Source organism: Kogia breviceps, chromosome 13 (assembly GCF_026419965.1).
Source record: "Kogia breviceps isolate mKogBre1 chromosome 13, mKogBre1 haplotype 1, whole genome shotgun sequence".
Lineage (NCBI taxonomy): Eukaryota > Metazoa > Chordata > Mammalia > Artiodactyla > Physeteridae > Kogia > Kogia breviceps.
The window spans coordinates 76,966,130-76,987,136 of NC_081322.1; the positions used below are offsets into that span (position 1 = coordinate 76,966,130).

General features: G+C 45.6%; 1 protein-coding gene across 7 annotated transcripts in view; it reads left to right on the forward strand.

Annotated features, from left to right (window-relative positions):
• The window catches only part of MTHFD1L (methylenetetrahydrofolate dehydrogenase (NADP+ dependent) 1 like), a 205,972-nt gene that overhangs the window by 143,361 nt on the left and 41,604 nt on the right, over positions 1 to 21,007 (forward strand). For all 7 annotated transcript variants that reach the window (XM_067011020.1, XM_067011018.1, XM_067011019.1 and 4 more), the window contains 2 exons: positions 8,685 to 8,792; positions 11,134 to 11,286. In XM_067011020.1, coding sequence (XP_066867121.1) covers positions 8,685 to 8,792; positions 11,134 to 11,286 — 261 coding nt within the window. The remainder of the gene's footprint in view (positions 1 to 8,684; positions 8,793 to 11,133; positions 11,287 to 21,007) is intronic.

A 21,007-nucleotide genomic window follows, 5' to 3' on the forward strand; every position in this document is an offset into this window, starting at 1 on the left:
TGTTGGACAGCTTTGTGCATGTTGAAGCCAGCAAGGGAGTGTCATCATCTCTGGGTCTGGTGGGGCTGAGGTTGGGGCATGGGAAGTGCAGGATACCGGGAGCTGGTCATGGTGGCTGCTGGGGTGCTCCAGGCTCTGGCACCTGAGGGTCAGGAGGGGAAACAAGTCGCCTGACTGGGACTCACTCACACCGCCATCCCCTCCTCCCCTACTCTGCCTTCTGTTTGAGTCACCCTGTCATGTGCGGTTGCAGTTTTCCTATAGGAAATAAGACCACAACTACACAGTTCACAAAGTCAGCCTGGCACCTGCTTGAAATTTCTGCAACACTTTCAAATAAACATTAGACAGGGGGCTTCCCTGGTGACGCAGTGGTTAAGAACCCACCTGTCAATGGAGGGGACACGGGTTCGAGCCCTGGTCCGGGAAGATCCCACATGCCGCAGAGCAACTAAGCCCGTGCGCCACAACTACTGAGCCTGTTCTCTAGAGCCCACGAGCCACAACTCTTGAGCCCACGTGCCACAACTACTGAAGGCTGCACACCTAGAGCCCGTGCTCTGCAACAAGAGAAGCCACTGCAATGAGAAGCCCGTGTGCCGCAACGAAGAGTGGCCTCCACTCGCCTCAACTAGAGAAAGCCCGCGTGCAGCAACAAAGACCCAAGGCAGCCAAAAATAAATATAAATAAAGTAAATAAATTTATTTTTAAAAAAGAAAACATTAGGGCTTCCCTGGTGGCGCAGTGGTTGAGAGTCCGCCTGCTGATGCAGGAGACACGGGTTCGTGCCCCGGTCCGGGAAGATCCCACATGCCGCGGAGCGGCTGGGCCCGTGAGCCATGGCCGCTGAGCCTGCGCGTCCGGAGCCTGTGCTCTGCAACAGGAGAGGCCACAACAGTGAGAGGCCCACGTACCACAAAAATTAAAAAAAAAAAGAAAAAGAAAACATTAGACAGGAAGGCAGTTTAGTTGTTGATAAAAATGTATATTTCCTTATGCCCCAAAGAAGAAGTCTGGAAGGGAAATATTTGTCCATCCCCCCCCGCCCACTTTTAAGCATAGCAGCATTATTCACAGTAGCAAAATGGTGGAAACAACCTGTGTCCATCAGTGGATGAATGGATTTTTTTAAATGTGGTATGTCCATACAGTGAAATATTATTCCGCCTTGAAAAGGAAAGAAATTTGTAACATGCTACATTGTGGTTGAACCTTGAGGTTCATGATAAATAAAATAAGCCAGATGCAAAAAGATACATACTGTGTGATTCCACTTACATAAGGTACCCTGAGTAGGCAGATTCATAGAGACAGAAAGTAGAAAGGTGGTAGCAAGGGGCTGAGGGGAGGACAGAATAGGGAGTTAGTGTTTCATGGGTACAGTTTTAGTTCTGCAGAATGAAAAGGGTTCTGGAGATTGGCATCACAACAAAGGAATGTGCTTAACAGTATAGAACTGCACACTTCAAAATGATTAAGACGGTAAATTTTCTGTTATGTGTATTTTACCACAATTTAAAATTAAATATGTATTCCTTGAAAAAAATTTTGTGCTTAAAAACTAAAAATAAATCAGTTAAATACCCACTCACACTAATTCTTTCATTGTCATCCATTTACGATTACCTTGTTCACGTATGAGTTTTTTTTTTTTTTTTTAATTTATTTATTTATTTTTGGCTGTGTTGGGTCTTCGTTGCTGCGCGAGGGCTTTTTCCAGTTGCGGCGAGCGGGGGCCACTCTTCATCGCGGTGCGCGGGCCTCTCACTATCACGGCCTCTCTTGTTCCGGAGCACGGGCTCCGGACGCGCAGGCTCAGTAGCTGTTGCTCACGGGCTTAGTTGCTCCGCGGCATGTGGGATCTTCCCAGACCAGGGCTCGAACCCGTGTTCCCTGCATTGGCAGGCAGATTCCCAACCACTGTGCCGTCAGGGAAGCCCACGTATGAGTTTTTAAAAATTATTACCTTAATAGAAAAGTCATGCTCACTTTTCCTTTTCAGATCAATCTAGAGTTCAGTAAATAGTGCATTCTGTTCATTAAATGTGTCATGAGTAGTACTAATCTGTTTTGTTGTTGCTTTGTTTCACTTCCAGGGAAAACATAAGTCTTTAGTTAGCCCTGTTGCCCTCACACCATCATAATAATATTACTTAAGGTTTGTGCAGCGTGATATTTGTAACACACTGCGTGGCTTCAACGCTTGCAGTGAAATGAGCACAGCAGCATATTCACCTCTCCCACTAGGAGTGAGGTTGCATGATTCAGCCAGATCTAAGGGGCTGCGTTCTTCCTTAGCCCTCCTGTCCCACAGCAGCCCACAAACCCCCCACCTGAGCTGCTCTGCAGGGCTGGAGGAGCTCAGGTGAGCCAGGTTGCATGGGACCTATCACACTGCTTGGGTGACACCACATTCTGTGAGCTGCCTTCCCCTGAAACAGCGTAACTGTCACGTCACGTGGAATCCTTGCTTTGTCAACAGGAAGGTCAGAAAATATTTATTCATTTATTCAACTGTATATTCAGAGCCTACTCCGTAGTCCAGGGGCTGTACTGTATCCCACCTCTACGTGAACAAGAGGTGGTCCTTGACCTCAAAGAGTTTATAGGCTATTCTCAATTCTTCAGCTAGTGAACATGGAATCTTTTACATTAGAAGTTACACTCGAGGTTTTCTCTAGCCCAGACTCAACTTTGCACTCACGAGGTAATTCTCCTGCAACAACCTTGGAGCCATACTCGGCTTACCCTGAACTCTGCCAGAGTAAAACAGCTCTGGTTATTATAGCTTTTCCTTAAACATTTCCTTCTAATTTCTGTCCTTGCTTCACCTTCTGCCTTCCTGGAAAATAACGATCATTTCTTTCTAGAGATGGAGATTGTCCCTTCTAGAGATGGAGATTCTTCTTCTTCTTCTTTTTTTTTTTAAAGAATCAACTTCATTTATTTATTTTTGGTTGCGTTGGGTCTTCGTTGCAGCGCGCGGGTTTCCTCTAGTTGCGGCGAGCGGGAGCTACTCTTCGTTGCGGTGCGCAGGCTTCTCATTGCGGTGGCTTCTCTTGTTGTGGAGCACGGGCTCTAGGCACGCGGGCTTCCGTAGTTGTGGCACGTGGGCTCAGTAGTTGTGGCTCACAGGCTCTAGAGCGCAGGCTCAGTAGTTGTAGTGCACAGGCTTACTTGCTCCGCGGCACGTGGGATCTTCCCGGACCACGGATTGAACTGGTGTCCCCTGCATTGGCAGGCGGATTCTTAACCACTGTGCCACCAGGGAAGTCCTGAAGTGGAGATTCTTCTGTGATTTCTCTTATAACATGGTTTACAAAAGGCCCCTTGCCACCCGGTAGATCTCAGCATCAGAGTTTGATCCTGGCCCTGTTACCACCTGAGGTCCATCAGTGCATCCCAACACGGCGTGGGCTTTGCTAGCAGCCACTCATTGCCAGGCCCTGCTGAACCTCTGGTGCCAGGTAACCCCCAGGTCAGAGCATTACAGGGCTAGCGGATGGCAAAGAAGAGAACGCCCACATGTGCTTGAGGAAGGTCAGTACAGGCTTCCTGGAGATGCTGGCCTTTGAGATAGATCTTAGAGTGCTCAGGGAGTCTTAGCAGAGGTGATCTTGAGTTTTTCTCACTTAGGTACATTTTAAGAATGTTAGACTTGCAGTAGAGTGGAGGGTGTGTGAGAAGTGAAGAAGCCAGTTAGGAAGCTTTCATGGTAGGGGAGACCTTTAACATCTCAACCAAGAGCTCATCTTCCCCCACATCTTCACCCACGCTTGAAATTCTCATACCTTCAACTTTGCTGATCTCACAGTTGTAAATCGGTTTTTCATCATTTTAATTTGCCTTTCCTTGATCACTAATGAGATTGGACATTTTTTCCTATTGTTATTAGTCACTCTTTTGCCTAGTATTAAAGATTTGTTTGTCTTTTTCTGAATTTGTGGGAGTTTTATGCATTCTAGTAACTAATCTTTTAAATATTTGCAAGCATCTTCTCCCAGACTGTTCCTTATGCTTTATCCTTATTTCTGATGTCTTTTTCTTTAATACAAAAACTTTAAATTTTGATGTCAGGTCTATAAATCATTTCCTTTAAAGTGGAGACTGGGGCTTCCCTGGTGGCGCAGTGGTTGAGAGTCCGCCTGCCGATGCAGGGGACGCGGGTTCGTGCCCCGGTCCGGGAAGATCCCACATGCCGCGGAGCGGCTGGGCCCGTGAGCCACGGCCGCTGAGCCTGCGCGTCCGGAGCCTGTGCTCCGCAACGGGAGAGGCCACAGCAGTGAGAGGCCCGCGTACCGCAAAAAAAAAAAAAAAAAAAAAAAAGTGGAGACTGTTGTTACCTTGTTTAAGAAATCCTTCCGTACCTCAGGATAACAAAGAGAGTTCCCCAATTTTTTCCCCAATATGTAGAGTTTTGATTTTGAAGATTTTGCCTTTGTTCCATATTGGACTTATTTAGGGGCCTGGTGTGAGGCAGGAATTTAATTTTATTTCTCCAGCCAAAAGTCAGTTGAATCGTCAGTCCTTTCCCTGTTTCGTGCCATGTCTACTATATACTATCCCACACCTGCTGAGGTGTCCTTCTATGTTCTTTGTTATCTTCCCTTGTTTAATCATCTCGTCCTGTGCTGATACCACATGGAATTAATCAGCATAGTTTTGTAGTATGATTAATACCTGGTATGGCGGGTCCCTTATCTTTGTTCTTTTGGTTTTATTTATTTTTGAAGTTATCTTACCTATTTATGCCATTACTCTTCGTTATGAATTTAAAAATTGGTTGGCCAAGTAACCTGTGCTCTTGGGATTTTTATTGGAATTGGATTGAACTAATAGATTAAGTTTGAGAGACCGACCTCTATTCAGTATGGCGTCTCCTCATCCATGAACAAAGTATTTCTCTCCGTTGATTCAGATCCTCTTTTATGTCCTTCAGCGAAAGATCATAATGACTTACACCTTCATTTCTTTTTTATTTGTTGAAACATCCAATATTTCAGTTCCAGACTGTGGCGAGCATTGCCCTCTGAGGAAGGCGCCATTAAGACCCTCATAAGCCTCAGGGCCCGATTGTACTCTCCTTGGTATGCATCCTGGACTTTATGGTATGAACGTAAAAAACGAGATGGCCTTTGGCCAGATCGCTCCAGGGACCTGCTCAGTTACTGGGAGTCCCTGGTTGTTCCCTAAAGCTAGGAAAAGCAACCCTGGAGGGGAAATTGTTGCCTTTGAGGGAGAAGCCGAGCAGCCAATCAACCAGCTGATGCCGATAAGGCGTGACTAAGCTGAGAAGCCAATCAACCAGCTGATGCCGATAAGGCGTGACTAAGCCGAGAAGCCAATCAGCGAGCTGATGCCGATAAGGCGTGACTAAGCAAATTCCCTGCTTTAGGGGTATATATACGGCTACGCTTTGTTGTTGAACTTCCCTTGCAATCATCAGTTGCTTGTGTCCTTCTGATCCCATACCTTGGTGCGTTCAGTTCCCTACCGCCTCTCGTTGATTGTTGCTGCACTTTGAGGACCCGCCGCGGCTGGCGGCAAGTGGCGCCCGAACAGGGACCTGACAAGAGGGACATCTGAATCTCGGTAGGTGAATCCCCGGAGTGAAGAGTGAAAGTGTGGCCACATAGTAAAGTTGATAGTAACTCGGGGCAATAGTCAGAAGTAAAAAAATATGGGACAAGAAGTATCCAAGAAGCGACCTGAGATCACTGATCAAGAGAAGGAGTTGTCCACCAGTGCTTTCCAGGCTTTTACAGCTGGAAATTATGATGTCTGTCTGCAACATCTTCCCTGCCTACAATATATAAACAAAGACGATTATAAAATAATTTTGAATACGGCAGTAGCTGAGTTTTTCAAAAGTAACCAGACAACAACAGATAGTTTAAGACAGACACTTAACCAGTTGAAGAATCAGGTGCACTCGGCTGTTGAAGAAATGGATGGACTAGATGATCTTGAAAACAGTATGTTGTATTACAATCAAGCAGTCATCCTGTATCATGTCCGACAGTATACAGAAGCCATATCCATTGGTGAAAAACTTTATCAGTTCATAGAACCTTTTGAAGAAAAATTTGCCCAAGCAGTGTGTTTTTTGTTCGTAGACCTGTATATATTAACCTACCAAGCTGAGAAAGCTTTACATCTTCTTGCTGTTCTAGAAATAATGATTTCACAGGGCAACAATAACAAAAATGGAAAGAATGAGACTGGTAAAGATACTATTTTTGTGTTGAAATATATGTAGGAGGACAAGGGACTTTACTGGCCGGCCGTAGTTTAAAGGTAGTTAAAGCTGTTACAAGTTTGAAGTTTCCTCCTTTTTTCCTTCTGATTTTCCCCAATCTGATTTTGAATTCTCAAATCTGGTGCACCTTAAATTATAATAATGGTACCGTTCTAATTTCTTCAGTTTCTGATACTGATAATAGTTTGGTTTTTTATAAGCATTGGGATTTGGGGAAGTTTGCATTGTCTTATTCTTATCAACCGGTTATTACTTGTGTTACACCCTCATATGCCTTGCTAATAGGAGATTTACAGATTGAGTTTACTTCTGGTTCCTTAGGATATAATATAACTTGTCAGAATTGTATTTTTAGTACTTGCCTTCTGCCTATGAAAGGAACTTTTTCTGTTAGGATGTTAAAACAACCTTCCTATGTAATGCTGCCTGTAAATATTTCTGAACCATGGTATCATAGTACTAGCATGCAAGCTTGGCTAGAATTATCTGAAGCTTTAAAAAAAGACCTAAACGATTCATTGGAATAAGTGTATGGACTGATGGACACATTAGTTTGAACATACAAAAACTTAATGCGGAAATACAAGCAATTCAAGAAGCTCATCTACAAGAAGACGGGCCCCAACAATTAATTCAAGGACTCTTGGATCAGCCTCAGTGGTTAAATCCAATGCATTTGGTTTCAAAATGGACTCACAGTATTGATTACCGTGGGGTCATGTGTATTGTTGATGTTAATTGCATTACCTTGTTTATTACGCTTTATTGTTGGCCGTCTCGCTGCTCTTCGTCAGGAGGTGTATGGGTTGAAATTGCATTATCAAGCTTTAAAAAATAAAAGAGGGGGGAATGTGGCGAGCATTGCCCTCTGAGGAAGGCACCATTAAGACCCTCATAAGCCTCAGGGCCGGACTGTACTCTCCTTGGTATGCATCCTGGACTTTATGGTACGAACGTAAAAAAGGAGATGGCCTTTGGCCAAATCGCTCCAGGGACCTGCTCAGTTACTGGGAGTCCCTGGTTGTTCCCTAAAGCTAGGAAAAGCAACCCTGGAGGGGAAATTGGTGCCTTTGAGGGAGAAGCCGAGAAGCCAATCAACCAGCTGATGCCGATAAGGCGTGACTAAGCCGAGAAGCCAATCAACCAGCTGATGCCGATAAGGCGTGACTAAGCAAATTCCCTGCTTTAGGGGTATATATACGGCTACACTTTGTTGTTAAACTTGCCTTGCAATCATCAGTTGCTTGTGCCCTGCTGATCCCATACCCTGGTGCGTTCAGTTCCCTACCCCCTCTCGTCGATTGTTGCTGCACTTTGAGGACCCGCCGCGGCTGGCGGCACCAGACCACAGAGCAACTCTACAGTAATAAGAACTATAGTAATAAGAAATACATTTTAAAGCAGTTTGGGGTACTATCAGATTGGCAGAGCAGAGCTAGCTTTTATTTTCTCCGGTTAGGTAACTCTCCTCCTGTATATATCAGCAGTAATTCATGCAAATGTACCATTTGCCACTGCCCAGCAAAGTCCTTGAAGTGGGCCATGAGAGGCTTCTGCCCCGGGCTGACATCCATTCCATCAGCACTTGGTCCAGCAGCCTTTCACTGAACAGTAAATCCACCAACCATCTTCATTATGCCTATGTGTTTTCTACCCACAGTGAAATTAGGAACAGTTTTGTCAGATGCTTTGCTTGAAATAAGAATCACTTTATCCATGGCACATTCCTTCCTAATGAACCATCCTTGTTTCTGAAGCACTTTTAGTATTTTATTAGCGACCTATATCCAAGTGTTGCATCCAACATTGTGGAAGATTTTTCCATCTCCTCCCCACACACTTATTTGCCCATATCTAGTCTTCTCAGATTTTTCCCATTCTCCCTGTTGTCTCATAATTTGCTAAAGTGACACTAGGTTCAACCTCTGATTTTCCAGTAAAGTGTTTGATCACATTAGCATTTATATTAAAATCTCAACCAATTCCTGCTCACCAAAAAAATAAATAAAATTTGTTCTTTAGAACTGCTACATTTCTGTCATATAACCCAAGTTGAGACCCACTTAAACACCAGCACTGTTTAGTTAGGAGACTTTTGTTCTGACTTAAAAGATCACTAAAAAGCATAGTATAAACTACATTTTTTTAAAGGATGCAGTGGATAAGAATGATTTAACTAGATAAGCAGCCTCTGAACTGGCTGAACATCTAACTAAGCCTTCTTACTTGCTAGTTGATCTCTGATCTGAAAATTTCAGGACATTAAGGATGATAGAAGAGAAGTGTTTGCTTCAAATACTACAGTTGATGAGGAGGGAATCTGGTAGTGAATTTTAAGCAATTACAGAAAATCTCACTAAGCTCTCCCTTAATTCTTTAACCAGATTGAAATTAACGATTTTGCTGTCATTTGTGTTTTTCCAGCTTCCAATTGTGGAAAAGATAAGAACCATCGCCCAGGCTGTCTATGGAGCCGAAGATATTGAACTCTCTCCGGAGGCACAGTCCAAAATAGATCGTTACACGGAACAGGTAAAAGTTGTGCATTTAGAGGGGAAAATCCAGCTTGGGCTTTTGAAATTATTCACCTTGACTTGAGAGCTGGTGTATGTCCCACCAGCTGAACTTGGCTTAATTTACTCTATGGTCTACAAAAATTGAATGAGTGTCCTTGGGTAGGACGTTAACTGTAATTATGGTGAGAGTACATACATCATTGACTTTTATGGTTATAAATTTGTCTGATATAGGTGGTGTCCATGTTTATCTGTGTGTGTGATCTTTAGCCCCTGCTAGTCAGCCAGAAACATTGACACTGTTCTTGGATGTGCAGCAGTGGAGGCAAGAGTTAAATAATCTGTAGTGCTTTTTCCTCTTACTGTCTTAAGAATGGTAGCGTGGTGCCAGGTCAGTCAAAGAGAACTGCAGCACATAAAGTTGGGGGTGCTTGGTATTCTTTCTTATACAGGTGCTTCATAGGCTTGGTGCTGAGATTGTCCACGATGGCTGAAGGCTCCATCACCTTCTGCCGTGCACATGGCCAAGATTCAGCAGCGGGAATCTAGTCCTGTAATGGTTATGTCGAATAGGCTCCACTGCAGCGTATTTGGCCACCTTAACCAAAGGGGCCATGTGCCTCAAACACCCCCTCCGGTTTGCTGCGATCAGATAGAAGTCAGAGCTCTTCAAGAGCTTGCTGGCAAAAGAGCTTCATGATGAGTATCACTGAGCTATTTTTTTTAATCCCCCAACTCCTAAATTCTATTTTTTTTTAACCTATAACATGTTTGTTTGTTTGTTTTTAACATCTTTAGTGGAGTATAATTGCTTTACAGTGGTGTGCTAGTTTCTGCTTTACAACAAAGTGAATCAGCCATACATATACACATATCCCCATATCTCTTCCCTCTTGCGTCTCCCTCCCTATCCCACCCCTCTAGGTGGTCACAAAGCACCGAGCTGATCTCCCTGTGCCATGTGGCTTCTTAAATTCTATTTTTAAAGCATATTTAACATTTTGTCCTATGCTACCAGCACTAGCCAGAGTATTCGCCCAGGTTTGGTAAGATAGTCAGCAATTCATTTCTTTTTAGGATTTTCCAAGAGCTTAGAATGCTCTTGGCTTGTGCTTTTTAATAAATGATTCTCAAACATTGCTGTACACACTGGCATTGTTCTGCAGTGAAATTTTCACTCATGTGCAATGAAAGGAGTAAAATAAGGTCATTGTCATGAGGTGTTTTTTTTTTAAATAAGCTTTTAATAATGCTATTTAAGGACTCTCATTGATTCTAATATTAGGTCCTTCCTGATGTTTTCTCAGGCTTAAAATCTTTCTTTTATGAAGTACTATGGTGATGGTATATATAGCATATTGGGTTTTTTAAAAATACATTCTTACTGGCAAACTTTTAAGTTGGCAAACCCATATCAGTTCATAAAAGTTATTTCAATATTTGATTGATCTCTGAAACCCAAAATTCTGGGCACCATTTCTGTAGAGCAATTGTGATCGTCACCCAGCAGATTTCTGATCTGTATCTAAGAGTAAAGGGAACACCCCACCCCCAACCCCAGTTGATAGTACTCTGAAATCTTCCAAATAGTTCTAGGTTGAATCACAAGAAATTCTGTGTGGGTTACCTCTGAAGATTGCATTCCTTTTATCTCTGTCTGTCCACCAAGGGAATGTTCCTTAAAAGTTACGCGTCAAGTATGTGGTTGCAGTTAATTAGCAAAGTCTCTAAGGAGGCACTGTGTACCCTTAATGGGGACCAGGCAGCGAGGACACTGTCCTTTTTGTGAGACCCCACATGTGACTTCCTCCCCTTTCACCTTTGGAACTCTGGGTCAGGCATCGCCTTTGGTCCTTAAAAATAAGAGGCTTAAATAGTGACCTCATCTTAGTTCATATAATGTAATCACAGATCAAATAGCCATGATTCATAAAACAACACAAAGAGGCTCTTTGCTTCCTGACAGCCTCTAAGAATGAGCGAACAACGGGACTAAAAGCCTTGTTACAAAGCCTTTCTCCAGATTACCTTTCTGAGTGCCGGATATTAATACCCTTAGAAAGTGGTTTCTACAGCTGCCGCTGCTGCTGCCTCTTTGCCTGCAAATAACCACCTTTTCTTCAAAGACACACATAATGCTGCCTTTCTGTAACAAGAATTATCCAAAATAAGTACTAGACACTCTCAGCTTGCCAGGTGATGATCTCGTGCAGATGAGTTTTTGTGCCATCTTCTTGTTCAACGAACAAGCAGTAACAAGCACTGTTGCGCGTGGGGATTCTGTGGAGTGCGGGTCAAACAAGGACAGGAGATGAACGTTCATGCTCAAGGAAGACCTTTCCTTTCCTTTCTTACAGGGTTTTGGAAATTTGCCCATCTGCATGGCTAAGACCCACCTTTCCCTGTCTCACCAACCTGACAAGAAAGGCGTACCCAAGGATTTCATTCTACCCATCAGTGACGTACGGGCCAGCATAGGCGCTGGGTTCATTTACCCATTGGTTGGAACGGTGAGTGTGTAACATCCTCCAGAAACCTTCCCCAGTCTGTTTTGTCATGATGCCTAAAATCCTTATGCTCTGGGAACGCCTTACAGATCGGGTCTTGGGAAGTAATTTAATAGTATTTGCTCTTTTCCTAAATACTCTCTTCCACCGTGGAAAATGCACCTGCCATCAGGGTTTGGATTTTTCTTTTCCTTAGATCCCATGTTCAGGATCCCTTGAGTCATAAAGTCGATTCCCCCCTCATAGAACATGGAAGAGAATAATTTGGGAGGAGCCAGTCTGCTGTTGAAGAGGTGCGGTGGCTTAGTGCAGGGCTTCTGGATCTTCACATCACTGCCCTCAGAATGATAAGACTTCTCTGTGGTGGGTTAAATGGAGGCCACCACCATGTCCAAGAGACAGGACCAGCCCCCCACCCCAGGGCTGGGGAGATCAGTCTTTCAGCCTTCACCTCTTCGTCAGCACATTAAGGGGGGGGGGGACCTCTGCCTAAGAAAATGAGCAAATCCCATGAGTTCTCGTTTTTGACCTTGTTGTGATGGGACATTGTTGCTATGGGATGGTTATTGTTATTTCAAAGCTTCTCTTTGGGCAGAGGGGAGATCGCACGGAAGTGAAAGCTTATCAAAGCACTTAAAATCCATGATGATAGGCTTAATACATAAAATGCTTCATTATAGCCACACAGAGATATATGGTGGTTCCCCTGGGTTTGTCTTCTCATCATGGGACACTCCTGGATTAGATTCAGCACAAAAAAATCTTGATCATCTCTGTTGCTGTCATTGTTGTTACAAGCTGATCCAAGTCCAAACAGGAAACAGAGCAATTTTTAAAATAAGCCATGTGGCTCTGTTGTTTAAGCAGCGGATGGGTAAAAAGTGCATAATGAGTGCAGAGTTGCTTGCCCTCATGTTTACACGTTTCGTCTGATATTGGGCAAAGCGTTTTCAATAAGCGTTTTTTGAATTCTTAATGCCTGCGCTGCACAGAGAGACTAGGAGGCATCCAGTAGGTGTGGTGTTGCTGCTGGCATCCGAAATGCTCTCAGGGCACACGCGAGGCAGCAGCTGTTTCTTCCCAGGTTAGGGGCAGGGGGTGTGTGGAAGAAAAAGAGAATCAGCCTCTGAACTGGGGAAGCAGTGAATTTTGACTCAGAGGCACAGAAATACATGGTACCCTTCCCAGCGTGGTCCAGTGTGGCTGGAGTTGGACAGGGGTTGAGAGCTGAGAAATGGGATTGGGGTAGCAACACCAGGCCGAACCGTTAAGGATCTCAGCTGCCATCTTAAAGACCTTGGATTTTATCCGATGCACGCTGGGGAGTTACAGTAAGGTGGGTTTCGTGCCTGGTTTTTATTCTTTCTCTCTCTCTCTCTCTTTTTTTTTTTTTTTTGGCCGCTCCACGTGGCTTGCGGGATCCTAGTTCCCCCACTAGGGATGGAACGTGTGCCCTCAGAAGTGAAAGCACGGGGTCCTCACCACTGGAAAAGAAAAATGTCTGATTTATATTTTAGAAAAATAGCTCTGGTAGCAATGTGGAGAATGTTTAGAGGAAAGAGAACCAGACCCAGGGAGACATCGGCTGAGGCCAGAGGTAATCAAGGTTGGCATGGCAGCCGTAGAATTAAATATGGGGAGTAGAGACGAATTCGAGGTATATTTTGAAGGTAGCCACCTGCACGTGGGGCTCGGGGGGAGGGACACTTCTAGCCTGAGTGTAGATGGTGATGCTATCTGTTGTGGAAGGAACACAGTCAAGAAGACAGATGGGCAGGGCCAGAAATGCGTCTGGCCAGGACGTAGAGAGCTGAAAGGGCTCATAGGATCTATAAAATGGTCTGTGAATCCATGAGAAACACAGACACAACACTCAGAAGAAAGGAACAGGCAGGAAGAAGGCCCTGAGAGCTTTAAGAATATACACGAGGGTGGACACAGGGGAGAAGCAAGGATATGCATGAGAGAAATAACCGGTAAAGGACGGTACTAGGAAAACAGCCATGTTTCCAGAGCCAGCGGGGTAACAGGAGCCCTCGAGGGTCTGGGCAGAACCATCGTAGGCGGCACGGGGAGACCAGAGAGTAACCACGGGAGCTGGCGGTGGGGTTTCCCATTGAGGGAGGCATAGCAGCGGTGCTGGGAGAGAGAGAAGGTTCTGAATGGTAATTTTAGAAAAGGTGCAACTGAAGGGGAAAAAAGATTCAGATCTGTGGTCCAGGGGGCAGAGCGGGGGAGGGGACAGATTGCAGAGGGGCACCAGCGACCTTTTGTGGGTGATGGAAATACTCTATATCAGCGGTCCCCAACCTTTTTGGCACCAGGGACCAGTTTCATGGAAGACAGTTTTTCCACGGATGGGGGAAGGGGGATGTTTCAGGCGGTAGCGCGAGCGATGGGAAGCGATGGGGAGCCGCGGATGAAGCTTCACTCGCTGCCTTGCCGCTCACCTCCTGCTGTGCGGCCGGGTTCCTAACAGGCCGCGGACTGATACCGTTCCGTGGCCTGGGCGTTGGGGACCTATTTTAATTGTGATGGTGGATCCATGACTGTATACATGTGTCAAAACTCATAGACCTACACTTTTTTTTGTTGTTTTTGCGGTACGCGAGCCTCTCACTGTTGTGGCCCCTCCCGTTGCGGAGCACAGGCTCCGGACGCGCAGGCTCAGCGGCCACGGCTCACGGGCCCAGCCGCTCCGCGGCACGTGGGATCTTCCCAGACCGGGGCACGAACCCGCGTCCCCCGCATCGGCAGGCGGACTCTCAACCACTGCGCCACCAGGGAAGCCCAACCTACACATTTTTAAAGGGTAAAATTTATTGAGTATCATGTAATCCTACCTCAGTTAACAAAAACACGAGGAGAGCTTGCTTTATATTCCTTAGAATGGCCTCTCTGATGGCAGCCCCTCAGGGCCAAAGATCTGGTCTTCAGTGCATGAAGGCCTTTGCTTAGCAGAGCACAGCCGGGTAGTACCCGCCCAGAGGGACCAGGGACAAGCGGCCACGAGGGTCCCAAAGAGCATGGAACAGTGGACACAACTGAGGAGGGAATTCGCCGAGTTCCTGATCTGCCCTGTCTTGTCCTACACAGATTTGAAACGCGACAGTCGTTCTCCCAACAAATTCATTCATTCATTCAGGGAACGTGCACGTGGCCCAGTGCTCCATGCCGTGGGGAGCCCCCGGTAAAGCGGCTTTCTCCACTTTAGGCAGCTAGTAAAGGTAGATAGAAGGGAATTAACAGAGACAAAATGGTTTGGTGTACAAATTGTGAGTCAATAAATGCAACCTTCTGGGTATCTGAGCATTTAAGAGTCATTAAATACCAATCATAATTTTAAATCTGTGGGGTCACTAAGCAAATAGATGCTGTGAGTCTCCTCCCACCTCAACTAATACCCTCACATCCACAGCCTTGTAAGCCCATTTCTGGAAAGCCAGGATTCCGTCAGCCACAGCTGGTGTGTGCGCATGACCACTAGTCCATCCCTCCATCTCCCTTCTCCTCCTTGACGCCTGACTAGTAGTTAGAAAATGAAGGTGTGAGCAGTCCTCGAGGGGTGGCCTCCGGCTGCCTGGGTTCCCTGAGGAGGTCCCGTGCCTCCACCCCCGGGTGGAGCCGGAAGCGGCAGGGCCCCGCGGTAAAATCCTCCAAAACAATCTTGTGAGGATCGAGGAAGGAAGAAGTTCCTGGAGGTCAGGAAGCATCACGTGGAGGCAGTGACCTGCGGTCTGCTTTCTGTGACAGAGCAGGAAGCCGCTGGTGTCCGGGGCAAACGCACCGCAGGAGGCCGGGATCGCCTAATAAGGGCTGGTATTTACTTTTACTTGACCCCGTCCGGGGCCCTGCCACAGTCTGTGAGAATGCTTCTAAGATTCATCAGCCATGTGGGAGACACAGTGTAGTAATTTCCTGCTGAGTTGACCGAGGCAAAGGGGCCTGGGGACACTGGGGGGACTGGCTCCTGCAGGTGGGAAAATTCTAGCCTGATGAATCACCCTGACTCAACACGGGCTTACTTGAGTGCCTCTGAAGCACACATCCGTCTCTCCCCTCCAGGAAGAAAGCCCAAACCGAGACCTCAAAATCAGAAAGCCCCTCAGTTTTTCTGCATTGCTCGTTCATTCATTCATGCATTCATTTATACCTGTCGGGTGGGAGGGTGCTGTAAACCACATGGAGGTGAACAAGCTCCAGTCCTCTCCTGAGGGGCCTTATGGCAGATGCTGGCAAATAAAGTCATACACGTGCAGAACACCGTGGGCTTTATAGAAAAGGAGAAATCCCTCTGGTGTGTCCTCAGGGGAGGCCCGCCCTCCTGGCTACCTAGTAGGTCTAAAAGTGGAGGATCTCAACACAAGCATGTCCCTCCTCAAACAGTAAACATCTCCAGCTTTGCTGACTTTGGGAGATCGCACGGTGAAGTGCTGGAGAGTCCGGTTTTTTCCCCCTCCAGATTTAGTTTTCTAAATATTTACTTTTACCTTTCATCCTTACTTATAGGCCAGAGTTTTCTACCACTGAATGATTTCATCATGTTTTATTTAGTTACTGCTTTAATTGGAGTTGATCACCAATTTGTGACCTCCAGTTGGTGTAGACACTTTACCAGTACATTTCACTTCCTGGTGCTGTTTTTATAGAAGCACCCAGTCGTACACGGGTTCCTCAGCTAGGGCCATCCTAAGACATTTGCCCCATCCTTACGTGCACTGGCGGTGTTTTCTATTTCATTTTTCCTTCCTAAAATATCTTCATTCCTACTAAGCTCCGTGTGTATCCTTACCTCTCTTTAATGACATTATTCTTGTATATTCTTTCCATTATATTATTGAAAGCTACAAAAGCATATAAAATCCTTGACCAACACACCACCACTTAGTACATCTCCTTGTAAGAAATAGTTTAGCAAATCCAGATCTTTGATGTGGGGAGAAAAGAGCAGACTGTTTTTAAGATTTTCCAACCCTATATTCTACAGATTACCCTGTTAAGTTTCCAAAAATTCTTTCAAAGCTTATGGTTTAGAGCGCTCAATAAATCTCATAACTTATAAAACTTCTCCAAAACAATCTCATTCTCCGCCGTTTCCCCAATTTAGCAGGTGGTCTTTGTCTGGTGGTCCCATTGCTTTGATATTGTCTTTAGGTTTTTATAATTTATCAGGGCTGTTTAATCATTTGACATAAATTTCGTGACATAAAAACATTAATATGTAAGCAAAGTTTATGAAATTAACATTATTGGGAAGTAAATTACATTCCATATAGAAATGACTAAAAAGACACCAAAATGTTGACAGGGGGCTGTGATATTATTATGAACAGCTTCTTTTCTTTACTTTTCTGCTTACTTCAAATTACTGCATCAAGTATATGTCACTTTCATAACATGAAAATACAATAAATAGAGAAATGGTAAACTGAAAGTACTTGGGGAAATGTTTAGCCAGGGCCAGTTAGTTGCAGGGGAGTCAGAGTACATGTATGGCGGGCGGAATTAGGCTGGTAGAGTCATCTTTCCCTTCCTGGCTGTCTTGTAGTGTTTTAACACCTGAAAATTGGGACACCAAAGAATAGACAAACGAGCTGGAATGTTCCTCTAAGAAGTGCACTGCTGAGTATGGTTTGTCGAGTCTCGTCAGATGTTTGCTGGCCCCAAATTCTGCTAAGGAAATGCAAGATCGCTTTTTCCATGTTAATTTGTTTTCTTGCGGGGCTTCCTCACACAGTGACGCGTTGTCAGAACAGTTGGCTTGGAGAGGTGTCCAACCAAGTGTGAATTCCTAGCAGAAGTTCATCTGAAGGTAGTTTTTGGTGTATCGGACTATTTTCCTTTGATACCACGTGAGGCAATGAGACTGGCTCCTTAGGAGAACTGAGAAGTCCTCTTGAACATGAAGTCTTCTTTATTGACAAACTTAGGACACAAAATTAGGACCTAATGGTTATTAAGGACAAGAATATGAGCTGGAATCTTGGGCTTAAGCCATCCTGCAGTTTACCCTGAAGGGATTAAGACTTCCTACAGCGTTTACATGGTGTTCGGTGCCAGTTAGAGCCTTTCTGGGGGACACAGTGGCTACTTGAAACAGTAGAGAGAATCCTAGTGCTTTGGCCTCACAGACCTATGGGGAGAGAGAAGCATCTAGGCTGCGGGCTGTAAGATGCAGTGCGTCAGAGCTCCCCGTCCGTCTGGAGCAGTGATTCTCACTGGGCAGCTCCCCTGTCCCTTCTACACACTTCACTTTATCCCTGTGCTCTTTCTGGAACAGACCGTGTGATCCCGGGCACTGAATGTGTGTACATGCCATGACTGGTCTGGGCTGGCCCCATCAGAGCACGGAAATCTGTCCAAGGAAAGGGGACTGGAAAATCAGCAGTAAAACAAGCGGCTCATCGAACGAGCAAACGGGCCCTGGTGGGGCCTTCGTTTCCACTCTGTGCCCTGACCTGGCCACATCTCTACCCAGGTGCCCCACTGACAGCCTCACTTGGCTTGACTCTGGAAAGCAGGAAACTGCTGGAGCGTGTTTGGGAAATCAGTGATGTCATCCACAGCGAATGCTGGGTGGAGAGTTCCTGGTCTGCGGGGAATGGGGGCCAGTGAAAGAGCAAAGTGGGGCCCCACCCAGCCAAGCCATTGCCGTTTTCTTTCTCACATTTCAGTTAAGCTCACTTTGTTTTCCGTTCTCCTCCCTCTCCTGTAAAAGTATGTACTGAATGTTTTGTTTCCGCTGCATCCGATTCAGGTCAGTGATGAAGTTATTCTGCAGCCCAGTGGGGAGATGATTTCCTCCTGGCACACCGACCCTACTCAGGGATGCATAGTTATAAACTCAGTCCACTTGGTTAGGCATGAATTAATTCAGACCTTGTAGGTTTCAACCCAGTGCACTACTCCTCACATCTTCCAGAGATTCACGGCCAGGTACACACACTCACTCCTCAAGCTGCGTTTATTTTTTTAAATAAATGTATTTATTTATTTTATTTTGGGCTGCGTTGGGTCTTCGTTGCTGTGCGAGGGCTTTCTCTAGTTGTGGCGAGTGGGCGCTACTCTTCATTGCGGTGCGCGGGCTTCTCATTGGGTGGCTTCTCGTTGCAGAGCACGGGCCCTCGGCGAGCAGGCTTCAGTAGTTGTGGCACGTGGGCTTTAGAGCACAGGCTCAGTAGTTGTGGCGCACCAGCTTAGCTGCTCCGCGGCATGTGGGATCTGCCTGGACCAGGGCTCGAACCCGTGTCCCCTGCATTGGCAGGTGGATTCTTCACCACTGCGCCACCAGGGAAGTCCCCCCACAAGCTGCCTTTAAATGAGATGTCTAAGCAGTCGTGTTGTAAAGAGCTTCCTGTCCTGTGGGATCACACAGAAAGTCTGTCAGAAGTTCATCAGTGGGCATATTTCCTGCAAAATCATCCACTCCTCCTCTCTCCTTTCCCTCACTCTCCTCTTGCCTTACTTTCCCCCCACACACAACCCACCCCCCGACAAATAAAGAAACTCTTAGCTTATTTTTTTTAAGTCTCTGCAAGTGACCTTTCTAACTCCCATGTTCCCTGGCCCCAGCTAACCTGACACCTGAAATCTCTGTGATTAGTTTGAAATAATCCAGACTCGCTGCACCCACTGCCCGCAAGCCTCCCCTCCCCATCTCGCCTCACTTTCTTTGTATCGCTATGTCCTTTCACCCCATGTGTGTGGACCTGGTCGGGTTCCTCTTCTCCGCCCCGCTTGGGTCTCTCTCCCACTACTCTTCTTATCTCTACATCAGAATTTCCTTCTTTCTCCCAAACGTGTCCTTGCTCTGGAGCAGGCATCCCTCGCTTCCTCTTACCCTGACGTGGCTACAGCAAGTGGCCCAGTTGCTTTGTGACCACGCCCCCTTCCCGGTGTCCTGAGGAGAGGCACACGTGTGTCTGTCCAGCAGGAGAGAACTCGTCCCTGCCTTTTCAGTATGGCATGTTTCAGCGAAAAGAAAGTGACCAGCAGCATTCTCGATTTCCAGAAACTCTTGATCAGATTGATGAGACACAGGAAGCTTTGCGACGCAGGAAAATGTTTGCCGCTCTACCACATACTGTTATCTAGGTCTAGTCCATTCGTTTCAATGACCTTTTCTCCCTGAGTTTGATGCTCATGTTGTTGTTGTTTTTTCTAATAATGTGGGTTTTAAAATTTTATTTATTTTTATTTTTGGCTGCTCTGGGTCTTCGTTGCTGTGCGCGGGCTTTCCCTAGTTGCGGCGAGCGGGGGCTACTCTTCGTTGCAGCGCGAGGGCTTCTCATCGCTATGGCTTCTCTCGTTGCGGAGCACGGGCTCTAGGCACGCAGGCTTCGATAGTTGCGGCACGCAGGCTCAGTAGTTGTGGCCTGTGGGCTCTAGAGCGCAAGCTCAGTAGTTGTGGTGCATGGGCTTACTTGCTCTGTGGCATGTAGGATCTTGCCAGACCAGGCGTCGAACCCATGTCCCCTGCACTGGCAGGCGGATTCTCAACCACTGCGCCACCAGGGAAGCCCAATGCTATATATTTTTAGCATAAATATAAAATTACTTCAAATGAAATCAGCCTCAGCCAGGGAAACGCGCTGAGTAATAATGTTACCAGATATTTCTGTTAGTGAGTTAATTTTTTTTTAATTGGGTTAAGTTTTTAACCTACCACTAGTAATCCCTATGTGTAGGCTCTGTCTTTCTTCCTTTCTATAAACCTAGAAAAGGGTACTTGTGATGCTTAAGTGCCCACCCCTACCATCAGGATATTGACCTTTTGTTTTCTGTAGGGATTGATGAAATTGGCCCATTCCTCTTCCCCTTCCATCTCTAGCCTACTTGTTTCCTGCCACATTTAGTAGTTTGGATTCAGAGCATAAAATTGCCAATCAAGATATACGCAAGTCAGAAAGACATCCATAAACGTATCTGGTACTCATGGCACTTCTCTCTATTCTATGCCTCTTTGTTGCATTCGTTTACTTTGTTATCCTAGCCTTTACTAAGAGGCAAATAGTCAGAAGCAGCTAAGCAGTTTGAGAAAGGGAAATAAAATTAATACAAACCAAAATACCAGCTTTCAAATTAAATAACTGGGCCACCCTCAGAGTCAGTTTGAGCATTTGGTGGGAATGAATGAAGAAGAAGAAAAGCTAGATTTAGAAGAAAAATATGGCACTTTCAAACTGGGATTGTAATTTGAGGGAGGAATATAGTTGATATTATCTGGAACTCACAGCAGTTCACAGGCTTAACTATGTATGTGTTCATCAAAGTATCCACCCATGGACATCAGATTAAACGTTAAAATAAAAATAGTATATGTCCCTGTAAAACATTTGTGGTATACTGCTTTTGGAAAAGTTGGTTCCCCCCTGCTGTTTTCTGGGTATCATTGAAAATTAAAAACATTTTATACCAGTGACTCTAGCCAGATCTAATTAAATCAGGGAACAAGTATAAAGTAGGTATTAGAGAAATAATTTATGTTGGGTTAAGTGATCAAACAGAGGTATTTATATATATAGTCCCTGGAAGACCCAGAATGAAAATTCATAGCCACATTGCCACCCTTCTGGAAGGATTTCCAGGGGAGCCTGTGTTACGTATGTCCTTGACCATTCTGCTGAGGGGGAAACCTAGGGCTGAGAATACAAGCTGAATCCATAGTGTAAGTTAGTCTCCTGTTTGAGACTTAACCCAACCCCAAGAATCAGCTCCGGGGAGT